Raw genomic sequence first — 12,895 nt, 5'->3', positions numbered from 1 at the left:
TAGTGTACCTATTCTTATCATTTACACTTTCAGTACATTGGACTGCATCTTACACACATTTCAAGTACTACTAGGAAACTAGTTGAAACAAAAAGTATTTTACTCTGTACATGAATAATTGGCTTGTAATACTCGTGATATAAGATTTTAATTACATTGTTTTTTACTTACTTTATTCATAATACATTTATATTATTTTGTTATTTCAATGACGTGCATCTTTATATGTTAAATTATGTACAAGGTTTATCGTTATTTTAGTTATTAACAACTGAGAATAAAATTCTTTATTCTGATTCTCAGGGGAGGTTGGTATAAAATCAGGTCCAGGTGAGACTAGCTAAGGCAATCATCATGACTGTTTTACCCAGTAGTTGTATTACCGCCACTCTGACGTCTGTCTGTCTGTTGCCAGTGTAACCCCGGCGGATGTCTGATGGAGCTCTGTATACAACTTGCCATCATCATGGTGGGTCAGCAGGCGTTGAACAGTGTACTTGAGATGGTGCTTCCGTAAGTAGTTGTGGAGCTGCCACGTAACAATTGTAATTACTGCCTTGTCACTCCTGTCTTGTTCTAAACACGTTCTAATGTATTTTTGGATCTAAAATTTTACCTAAATATAGTAACAGGAGTTATATTTACATTTAGCTTGTTTATTTATGTGTTTATATATATAGAGTAAATCATTTACAGACATTAATTTCCAGTTTTGTATGTCAATTAACAACAAAAATGTTACCAGTTTATTGAGCTGTTCACATGGCCAAAGTATTTAACAAAATGTCATACTTTTTACGTCATATGAAGTGAAGGAAAGGTGTATATGAAAGAATTAAAAGCAGAGAAAGGCAATTGCTAGTACCAGGCTCTCCTTCAAGGGTATTGGCCGATGATTGTTAATCAAATGATCAGAAAAGATTGTGACCTTGAAGTTTTTCTTATCACATTCTGAAGTTGTGTCATGTCTGATCAATGTATAATTTTGGAAGGTTCTTGCATTTAATTTCATATTTGCTCCTAATCGTTCAAAACTGTATTGTGTTGGTTTACGTCTCTCGTTTAGTAATTGTACTAAGTTATTTTAACCCTTCCCACGCTTCTTTGACCTTAACGCCAAATACAGTTATATCCGATATTATAGATTATATCTCTTGGAGATTTTTTAGTTCACAAAAGGCCTTCGTGCTTATTGCTGTTGCCAAGGAAGTATTTATTAATGACTTTCACTATTACCCAGCAGGGATCACTTCTGGGTGGTTTATACCTTCCAGTTGAACCCACCACTGGGCACAGCAAAAACCGATGTGCCACTTCAAACTGGGCAACCTTATGGATGTCCAGTAGCGGCACATCACTAACCGCAAATGTTGAGATTCTGGGGCGCAAGGGCAATTCGATAGGTCTAGTCTACTGTGGAAGATGACTGTTGGAGTTGGTGGGGTTTGTTCCCTTACCTCAGAGGTTCTTGTTAACCTCAACAAGGGTGTGCCACCCCCTGCCTACTTTGACTGGAGAGGCTGGTTCAGAGCTGGCCTCCCCTTCTTCCGGGATGACTTTGAGATGTAGTGCCCTAATTCTTCCTCATGGATCTCGATAGGAGGCGGCCCCTACTCCCTAACCTTACCCATCCTGAATATCCTGTCACTCCGGAAGCAGCGCAAAGGTTCTTACAGGACTAAGTGCAATTTATAAGCTTCTTAGGCAATTTAAAAAACACTCTGCGGCAGGGGGAGGCGAGTGCCCTTTGTCTTACTCCAACCATGTGCTCGTCAGCTCTACGTCTCCTACAGAGCCATAACCAAACATATCATCATGTGGTAGTGTTGTGATTAGTTTGCAATATTTATCTTGTTTTATAGTAAAAGATAATTAAACTATTCATTTCAGTTATATTTTACAATGAAATTACAATTAATTTTAAATAGACAGTTTTGTAAATAGTTCTTTTTTTATTTTTATCAATAAATACGCTAATTTGAAGTAAAATCCCCTATTTTATACTTTTTTGCTTTTACTTTTTATAATTTAGCTATAATAAAAGTAAAGTAAAGTAAAGTAAAGAATGTCTTATTTTACCAGGCGAAGTTAGGGCTAAGAAGCCCTCTCTAACACTTAACCTGGGGACCAACGGCTTAAAGATGACTTCCGAACCACCACCAATGGCCGGGCAGGCGGGCCGCTTGCAAGGACAGGATCGCTCAGCGGTCACCTGTCCAAGCAGCAGGCACGCTCGGCGTTGCTTGATCTGGTTATCTTGCGATAACCGCCGTACCCACTACACTGCGCCATTGGCAATAAAATATATAATAAAAACTAGTTAAAGAAACAAAATGTTGTTATTTGGAAAGTTGATGGATTTATTAGTGGCATGCGAAGGGTTAAGATATTAGGCCCTGTTGTATTCTTCCCACATTTGACCATATTTACACCTAATATTTGTGAGTTATGTTACAGGTTCCTATACAAGTGGTACAACACTTTCATGCTGGCGACGGGGCTGGACAGCCACGACTCTGACGAGGATGTGGTGGACGGAGGCGTCTCCAAACAGTGGACTGAGGACTACAAGCTGTTGGACTGGGGGGATCGCGGTCTCTTCAACGAATACCTGGAGATGGGTTAGTTATTCTCGTCTTGTTAGGAGTGCTTGGCTTTTATCTGTAATTAGTTCACTGTCTTGAAGAAATATTATTTTTTACATATCTTCAAGGTCTGCCACATTCTGAATGCTAGCGTATGATATAAGTTTTTATTTATATCTTTTTACTGCAAACAGTGAAGGTATTTCAAATGATAGCTATTCAGAAAGTAAGGAAAGTTTCTACCTGACACCGCCAGGCGCATGCCTATTATGTATATATATTGCTGTGCTCGTGCTCGGCACATCAGACAGCATCCAGCCATGACAACGGGAACATCTCCGCACTGTGTCATAGAATTCAGCCACCTGTGATCTCAACCATTCAGTGACGCGTACCTGGAGCTCTTCATCGTCCTGGATAATTGTGTGTAGTAGCTAGTTTAGTTTTGCTTATCAACTATCAGAGCCTAGTACAGTGTGCTGAAAAATTACTTCTTTTGATCATGTGGTCTAAATCAGAATCTCACATCTTTCTTATTCTGTTTCAGTGATTCAGTACGGGTTTGTAACAATTTTCGTATCAGCGTTTCCACTGGCACCGGTGTTCGCGCTGATAAACAATGTCCTGGAAATGCGGTTGGACGCGCGCAAGTTCCTTGTGTTCTACAGACGGCCGGTGCCACTTCGCGCACCCAACATCGGCGTATGGTTCCGCATCCTGGACGTGCTCGCCAAGATAGCAGTCTTCTCCAATGTGAGTCATTGAGAACAAGTTTGGTTATCCATTTTAAGACGCATGTATTGGAATATTCTTGCCTTACTCAGGAAAACTGTTTATTAAATCCTTAATACACTTATTCTGAGCAAGTTTTGATAAAGTGGACAAAAAAAAGCTGATTTAGTGATAAAGTGCTACAGCAGAAAACACTAGGAAAAATGAAGTGCAGTTTTTTATGATTAATTCTAAAATACATTCAATTTTTGAGTAACTGGAGTTTAAAACTGAAATTAATTTTTTTATCGGCTGAGCGTTAGCGAAGTCTTATCTCTCACGGGGATAAAAAATTTTATTTCTGTCTGTCTGCCCGCACGATATTTTGAAAACAAACTAAAGTATAAAATTGAAATTGTGCATGAAACTTAATTTTTACATGAGGAACACTGAGTTTGATGATGGTGCATGTGCGATGGGATTTGGCTGAGTGTTAGGGAATATTTTTACATTGATCTTATCGGTAACTATGATGGCAATGAGAAAATTTCAGAATAAATAAATTTTTAAAAAAGCTCAGTACACAATTAAATGAAATGAAATGAAAAATTCTTTATTTTTACAGGCAAAGTTAGGGCCGCATGGCCCTTTCTTACATTTAACCTGTTGCAATGTAAAATTTAAAACATCAAATAAATATTATCTAAGAATAAAACAAAACATAATAAAGATAATAAAATAAAGAAATAATTACATTTACACAAAGTAGTGAAATTAATATAATATTTTAACGTGTAATAATTAAAATTTAACACATTAATAAATTAACCATCTCTACTATTCTTAAAACATAATATAAATTTATATTTTTAATATACAAATAAATTAAAGTATTTATTGCTAAATGAACTTTTTCACACACAATCTCACATTCATCCCTCTGCCAGTGTCATGCCCACAGCATCTCAGACCGGAACTGCCCCGGCTAACCATTCAAGATACATATCTTTCAGTTTCGCCACAAACCGGGAACTGCTATCGATGGAAGTAATTGTTTGGGAAAGGGCATTCCACAACCTACAAGCCATTACATGGAATGACTTATCAAACACTGCAGTCCTGTGCTGAGGCATTCTCAAAATGTATGAGCCAGAGCGAGTGCTTCTTATACCTACATGAGACACAGATTTAAAATATTCAGAAAAATATCTTGGAAAACCAAATTTCAATATTGAATGAACCAGTTTTAAAATTTTGATGGATCTTTGATCTTTTAATTTTAGAATATTTGACTGAATATAGTACGGTGTGATGTGCTGCTCCCGTCTCACATCGTAAACGTAACGTATACAGTAGTTTTGAGTTCTTTGCAGCTTCTCACTCAGTACTATGGTCATATCATTGATCACAGAGTTACAGTAATTGAAATGTGGAAGTACGAGTGATTTAGTCAAGAGCAGCTTGATATGTTCTGGTAAAAATCGTTGTAAACGTTTCAGTGAGTGAATAGATGCGAAAACCCGTTTACAAATCTCCGCAACAGCGTCAGTCCAAGTCAAAGTCGAGTTTATAGTCAAACCAAGATCCTTCACCTTGTCGTAGTATGGCAGGGTGTTACCATTTACAGTTAACGTTTCAATAGTATTGAAGTTTATTGAGTTTCGTAAACGAGAGTGACAAATAATGATTGGTTTCGTTTTTGCATGGTTTAGTCTCAGGCCATGATGTTTGGACCACATAACGATATTTGTAACTATTGATTTTGGTGATACATTCATTAATGGAGTCAATTTTAAAGTGTGAATAGATTTGCAGGTCATCAGCATACATGTGATATGAGCTATGTTTAAGTACAGAATGAATGTCGTTCACGTACAGTACAAATAATAAAGGACCAAGAATCGATCCCTGTGGCACCCCACAAGTAACAATTTCCCAGTCCGAAGTCATGTCATCCACTTTTACACACTGCCGTCTCCCTGACAGATAAGATCTCAGCCAAGTTAATACATGACTAGAAAACCCTATTAGCCTTAGTTTAGCTAGCAATACTTTATGGTTTACGCTGTCGAAAGCTTTTGAGAAATCGAAAAGAGTGAGAATTGTGCCCTGTCTGTGATCCATAGCAAGCCTAATGTCATCCGTCACTTTTAAAAGTGCAGTTTCTGTACTGTGGTTGGTCCGAAAACCAGATTGATAGTCACTAAATATGTTGTTGTAAGATAGATATTCAGTGAATTGGCAGTGCACAATTCTCTCTAGGCCTTTAGATAATGCAGGAAGAATATTTATCGGCCTATAATCTGAACATGACGCTGGTGCTGAAATCTTATTAAGAGGACGGACAAAAGCAGACTTCCATTGTGATGGGAAAATACCACTCCTAAGAGACGTGTTGAAAATAAATGTGACTATTGGAAGGACAGCAAATAGAAAATGAAGACAATTAAGAGATATTAACGTGAACGTATGTGGCAAGATATCTTGAGAAAGATTTCATCTGTTGACTTGAAATTTTGCATAAACAAGAATAAACTGATGGTGCATGTCCAACCTTAAATTTGGCTGAGTGGCGTTTTCTCAGCAGGCTAGCACAATTTCTCTTTTGTTTGCAGGGGGATGTAAACATTTCTTTTTGTATGATTGTCTTTTGTTCTATCTCTCAATAATGACATAACTTATAGACTTCAAATTTTGCATTGAACTTCAGTGAACCCTGTTGGACGTGTTGTTGCATACCCACCTTGTTAGTAAATCACTGAGTATTTGACCTGAAAAGAAAATATCGTTCAGAACAGACACTCATGCAACAAGCAACTTACATAAGCATTTGTTAAAAATTCTAATTCATTCCTCCACCAAAGCCATTGTGTTGTTTATCTCACACTGTGTTGGTGGCAGAAATATATGACAAGTAGAAGTGACATACAAAATTTGTCATTTCTTAATGCACCTATGTTTGGATTTATACTGATAACATGAGTGTTTGTGTTTCACTACATGACGTTACGATAACTTTGTACTTGATTTTCAAATAAGTATTTATAGCCTGCATTTCTCAGACATAAAAACATTAAAGATAGTAGAGGAAAACACATGTGTGGATTTGAAAAAGTATGTTATGGGTTGTTTTTTTATAGAGTAGTTTTAATTGTATTAATTAGACAGGAGATAAATCATTGATACAGACAAGGTGTGATGAGGTCCGATGGTAGAGCTGCGCCACGTAAATCTGATCGTTACCTCTCTCATATAACAATCTGATCTACCTGAGCCTCCTCGTACTCCTCAGAGGATAGTCTGAGTGCTCACTTTTACTGTGTCTCAATTTATACCATTGGACGAGGTATCTCTAATACAATCAAAGATACCGGTTCAATAAACTAATTTTCTTCATCACCAATACTTGGTATCACTACAAAATCTGGCAAAGTAAAATTTGGAACCAACCAATGGTTACTAGAGAAACTGTAAAAGAACTCAATAGTATGTACTATAACCAGTTAATTACTGTTTCAGTAATGATATAATCAGCAATATTCTCTTTCAAGTTAGATCTGAAAACGTTATTAAATGTGAGATCAAATTCTAAACATTCTCAAATTCTGTGGCAGGCACTGATCATAGCATTCTCATCCAACTTCATACCACGCCTGGTCTACATGATCAGCGTAAGTCCAGACCACAGCGACCAGGGGTTCCTAAACCATTCTCTGGCCTACTTCAACACATCAGACTTCCAATACAATATCAGACCAATCGACCCCTCATTCAACGTCTCCATATGTAGGTGAGTGACATGCAGGTCAGCATTCTCTTGTAACCGGATATCTTGCCTGGTCTATAAGACCAGCGTAAGTCCAGACCACAGCGACCAGGGGTTCCTGAACCATTCTCTGGCCTACTTCAACACATCAGACTTCCAATACAATATCAGACCAATCGACCCCTCATTCAACGTCTCCATATGTAGGTGAGTGACATGCAGGTCAGCATTCTCTTGTAACCGGATATCTTGCCTGGTCTATAAGACCAGCGTAAGTCCAGACCACAGCGACCAGGGGTTCCTGAACCATTCTCTGGCCTACTTCAACACATCAGACTTCCAATACAATATCAGACCAATCGACCCCTCATTCAACGTCTCCATATGTAGGTGAGTGACATGCAGGTCAGCATTCTCTTGTAACCGGATATCTTGCCTGGTCTATAAGACCAGCGTAAGTCCAGACCACAGCGACCAGGGGTTCCTGAATCATTCTCTGGCCTACTTCAACACATCAGACTTCCAATACAATATCAGACCAATCGACCCCTCATTCAACGTCTCCATATGTAGGTGAGTGACATACAGGTCAGCATTTTCTTGTAACCGGATATCGTGCCTGGTCTACATGATCAGCGTAAGTCCAGACCACAGCGACCAGGGGTTCCTGAACCATTCTCTGGCCTACTTCAACACATCAGACTTCCAATACAATATCAGACCAATCGACCCCTCATTCAACGTCTCCATATGTAGGTGAGTGACATGCAGGTCAGCATTCTCTTGTAACCGGATATCTTGCCTGGTCTACATGATCAGCGTAAGTCCAGACCACAGTGACCAGGGGTTCCTGAACCATTCTCTGGCCTACTTCAACACATCAGACTTCCAATACAATATCAGACCAATCGACCCCTCATTCAACGTCTCCATATGTAGGTGAGTGACATACAGGTCAGCATTCTCTTGTAACCGTATATCTTGCCTGGTCTACATGATCAGCGTAAGTCCAGACCACAGCGACCAGGGGTTCCTGAACCATTCTCTGGCCTACTTCAACACATCAGACTTCCAATACAATATCAGACCAATCGTCCCCTCATTCAACGTCTCCATATGTAGGTGAGTGACATACAGGTCAGCATTCTCTTGTAACCGGATATCTTGCCTGGTCTATAAGACCAGCGTGACGTGACGCAACTCTGAATCTTTGTTTGAGGTTAAGTACTGGGAATATGATGTTCATCACAGATGTGTCAGCACCTGTTGAGATTTAGCAGGTAGCTCTTTGGTGGCATATTTTGTAGTATGTGGGATTTTATTTTAGTCCTCATACGTCACTCCACTGATAATAAAACCATATGATTTATTGTTGAACAATTATCCGTGTTAACCCTTTCGCTGCCAGGTGATTTGCTTACAGCCTGTTCCAAAACTGCCAAATCTTTACCCAGAGACATATCTTACCATGGGCTGGTAGTTTATGAAATTTTTTAGCGCTTAACACAAAAATTTGTATTATCGTTATTATTAATCTAGAATTTGCTTTATTGTTTTTCTAAAGAAGCGCAGTATTAGAAACAGCACCAAACAGTTAATTTTTTTAATAAATTACAAATATTATTTTAAAAATGATTTTTTTAGTTTGATTTGAATAGAATATTCCATTCTGCAATCATTAGTTGCTATACGAGGCATATCCAGAAAGAAGTGTACTGAGGCTCTCACCTACACTGCCATGTATCCTGATTTCTCACCTCCGCAACAAGACCAGTTCAAGGTCACTAGGTTGAGAACTGTCGATGCAACGATGTTTCGTGAAAATGTCAATCCAATCTCCTGCCAAGTGCGAAATGCGGCATCATCCATTATCTTGTTTGGATGGGAAAAAAGTCTGGTTGAGGTTTATAATGTAGTAAAAACTGGATATGATGATAAAGGTATGAATCCTACAAGTATGTTCAAGGTGTGTCGTGATTTTAAAAACAGTTGTACGTCTGTGCATGATGATCAGAGGAATGAAAGACCTTCAATTGTGACAGAAATTCTGGAAAAAACTGAAAATACACTCCGTAACGATTGTAGGTTGACTTATTACTCATTATAAACCTAAGAGTTTTTCCTTCCAAACGAGATAATGCATGGCACTGTGTATATCACACTTGGCGGGAGATTGAATTGACATTTTTCACAATCATATTGTCTATATACAGAGTCCACCACAACTAAGGCTCTATTTACGCTTCAGAAGAAGGCTGTAGTAGTAATATATAATGGACTCAATCATGTAAAAGTTTCTTAAGGCAATTTAACTTGTCGACTTTTCCAAGCTTATGCTTATTGTAATGCATGTCATTTGTATCCTAAAACAAACACCCATTAACAGTTTAAGAGTCACCTTACAATTTTTCCGGCACTAACTCATCCACACTCCCAAACCACTGAACAACTTTTCGTTATTCCGGTATACAATTTTGCAATAACTTACCATCTGGATTCAAAGAGACCTATACTTTGAAAAATATATATATTTTGAGACCTATATATTCAAAAATAAATCGTCTAGTGGATATGATGGAGTTCCAGTGAAATTGATAAAATTTGTCAAACATTCCTTAAGTAAACCATTATTGCATTTAATAAATTCTTCTCTCATTACAGGCATATTTCCTGACAAATTAAAAGTTTCAAAGGTTATCCCAGTCTTCAAAAAAGGCTCAGCAACAGATATTCAAAATTATCGTCCAATTTCAATTTTACCATCAATCTCAAAAATCTTTGAAAGAACCATGTATCATAGGTTAGTCAAACATCTAGAGGTAAATGATCTTTATGACAAGGCACAACATGGATTTCGAAAAAATAAATCTACTATAACAGCATTGGTAGAGTTCACTGAATCTATAATAGAATCAGTTGACAAAAACGAAAATGTAACAGGAATATTCATGGATCTGTCAAAAGCTTTTGATAGCATATCTCATGACATTTTACTCGGGAAATTGAAAAATGTAGGAATCAATAACATCCATCTAAGATGGTTTGAAACATATCTTTCCAATAGAAAACAGTATGTTGAGATATCTCACATAGAAAATAACAAATTACAAAAACTTCAATCTAACATCCAAATAGTAAGAAATGGAGTACCTCAAGGGTCTATTTTGGGTCCTTTATTATTTATTTGTTACATAAGGGAAATGCCAAAGTGCCTTAGTATTCTTGAAAATAACAAAAACCAGCTCTGTTTATTTGCAGATGACTCAAACTTAATCATTTCTGCCAAAACAGAAGCTGAATTAGAAATAACGGTGTATTTGGAACTTTCAAAATTACAAACATTTTTCATTGACAACAAATTAGTTCTAAATACGGAGAAAACTAACTTTATTTCTTTCAGTACCAAACAAAGTAGAAAACACTCAAGTCCCAATATCTTATTAAATGATTCCTGTTTGGGTCAAGTTCGCAATACAAAATTTCTAGGACTAATCATAGACAACAACCTTAGCTGGGATTTGCATATTGAACAGGTGATAAATCGTATCAATTCTGGAATATATGCTATTAAAAGACTGTCTTATTTATGCAGCTTATCAGCTTTAAAGATGGTCTTTCATGGCCACATTCAATCCCATATTGTATATGGAATAGGTGTGTATGGAGGAACCACAAATCAAAATTTTAATAAAATTCTTATCTTGCAAAAAAAAGCGCTGCGAATAATGTTAAAAATTGATAAGGAAGAATCAGTTAAAAATCATTTCACTGAACTAAATATTTTAACAGTGCCTTTACATTTTAGAATGTGTGATGTATGTTAAGACTCATCAGTCCAGTTTCAAGAGTCACTGTGAAAATCATACATATAACACTAGAAATAAGAAGGAATTAGTATTACCTAAGCATAATTTGGAGTATTATAAAAAAAAAACTTCTTATGCTGGAATAAAATTTTTAAAATCAATTCCAAAAATAATATCAAGTGTTCGAGACATAAAGAAGTTCAAATCAATGTTAAAAAAGTATTTAATTCAAAAGGCATTTTATTCATTTGAAGAATTTTATACAATATTATGATTTTACTCATAACTATTATAGTAACTTATTTTTAGTGACGCTATTTATTGTACTCATGTGCAAAATATAAATAAAGATATTAAATAAAAAATAAAAAAAATACTCTTGTGTTCTTTTGAGATAAGTTCAAGCTTTGGTTAATTCAAAAAGAATATTTTAGTACTCACTGCTTCTTAATTGATAAGGATTTGTTATTATTTTTGTAACGTAGACATTAGCTCACTCTTAGATGCTATGTACTTTGATGATTTGTACACACATTTATGTCTCTAACAATGAAAAATTTCAATTTGTAAGTGTAAAGTGGTTTGAAACCCAAGTAGATAATTGTCTACTCCCTCGGCACAGGCATCAATATGTCGTGTGTACTTGAGCTATGGTTTATCGAGAACAAAGTCAAATTAGGAAAATTTATTGGACATTAGTTTACACATTAAAAGAGCTCTTGGCAAGAAGTAGTTCAGTTTCTTGTTTCCCTTATTTGTATACTGTACATGCTAATTACTCATTTAATTGCATTTTTACAAAAATTCAAAATATTATTTGTTTTAATCTCATACAATTTTTGAGATTCCTAGAATCTCATCCAACGACTATTCAGACTGGTGTATACTTCAGTTTATTGTCAAAAATCAAGAAATCTTTATTGTCTTTAAGCACTTATGACAATGCAATGGACAACATCACTTTTTCTTATAACTAAATTACCTACTTCTATCACACCTTTAAAATCCCATAAAACAAGTGTAATGATTACACATATATAGAATAAGTAAAAGTAAATTTTATATTTACATGATAAATGTGAATTTGCTCATTAAAAATCAAATAAAAGTAAATATATATATATATAATATATATATATATATATATAATATATATATATATATATATATGTGTATTTACTTTTATTATATATAAAATATATATACATAAAACATATCTAAAATATTATATACAATATAAATTAAATAGTAAATAAATAACAATACAACAAATAAAAATAACAATATAATACATTTAACAACAATAAATAAATAACACTTTGCTATAACTAACTATTCACAAAATCTAAATTATAAAAAAATTAAAGTACTAATACCACAGATAAAGTAGTCATTTAAAGAATAAAATGTGTTACCAACAAGCCAATTACTTACGACATTTTTAAATCTACTAATAGATACATGCCATACTTTTTCAGGAAGTTTATTGTTGTCCTTTTGCATGTGTTGATGAACAAATCTGTTATCAGGTCATGGTATTCATTGTTGTTGTATATATTGATTGTTGTTGTGACTGAAATGTTGTAATGTACAGGTATCCAGAATACAGAGAGCCTCCGTGGGCCGAACACAAGTACAAGAGGCCTAACATCTACTGGCGCATCTTGGCAGCCAGGCTGGGCTTCATAGTGCTCTTCCAGGTTAGAAATCTCTTGAGATAATTGTTTGACTGAAAACTTTGACAATAAATAGGTATTGAGTTCACTAGAAGTCAATAAACACATGAACTCTCAATGATTACGATCATCGTTGTCTTGCAGAACCTGGTGTCTATGGTGATGATAGCTGTACAATGGTGTATACCGGACATGTCGCCCAAACTACGGGACCAGATCAAGCGAGAGGCTTTCCTGACCAGTGAGATGATTATAAAACAGGAAACTCTACGAGCTAGAGGCCATCGTAAGTAATGTTCAACTCTAACGTTATATATTTTGTCACCACTGATATGATAAGGTGGACACGCT

The 12,895-nt window shown here is 35.9% G+C and overlaps 1 protein-coding gene across 1 annotated transcript in view; it reads left to right on the top strand.

Moving 5' to 3' along the window:
* LOC124367432 overlaps nt 1-12,895 on the top strand; it is a 91,984-nt gene that overhangs the window by 73,953 nt on the left and 5,136 nt on the right. The window contains 6 exon segments of the mRNA XM_046824241.1: nt 416-513; nt 2,458-2,621; nt 3,133-3,338; nt 6,911-7,086; nt 12,463-12,568; nt 12,689-12,830. Of these exon segments, the coding sequence (XP_046680197.1) occupies nt 416-513; nt 2,458-2,621; nt 3,133-3,338; nt 6,911-7,086; nt 12,463-12,568; nt 12,689-12,830 (892 nt within the window).

Source organism: Homalodisca vitripennis, chromosome 8 (genome assembly GCF_021130785.1).
Source record: "Homalodisca vitripennis isolate AUS2020 chromosome 8, UT_GWSS_2.1, whole genome shotgun sequence".
NCBI lineage: Eukaryota > Metazoa > Arthropoda > Insecta > Hemiptera > Cicadellidae > Homalodisca > Homalodisca vitripennis.
The sequence above is the reverse complement of the archived record's forward strand: the minus strand, read 5'-3'. Positions and strand labels throughout refer to the sequence as shown.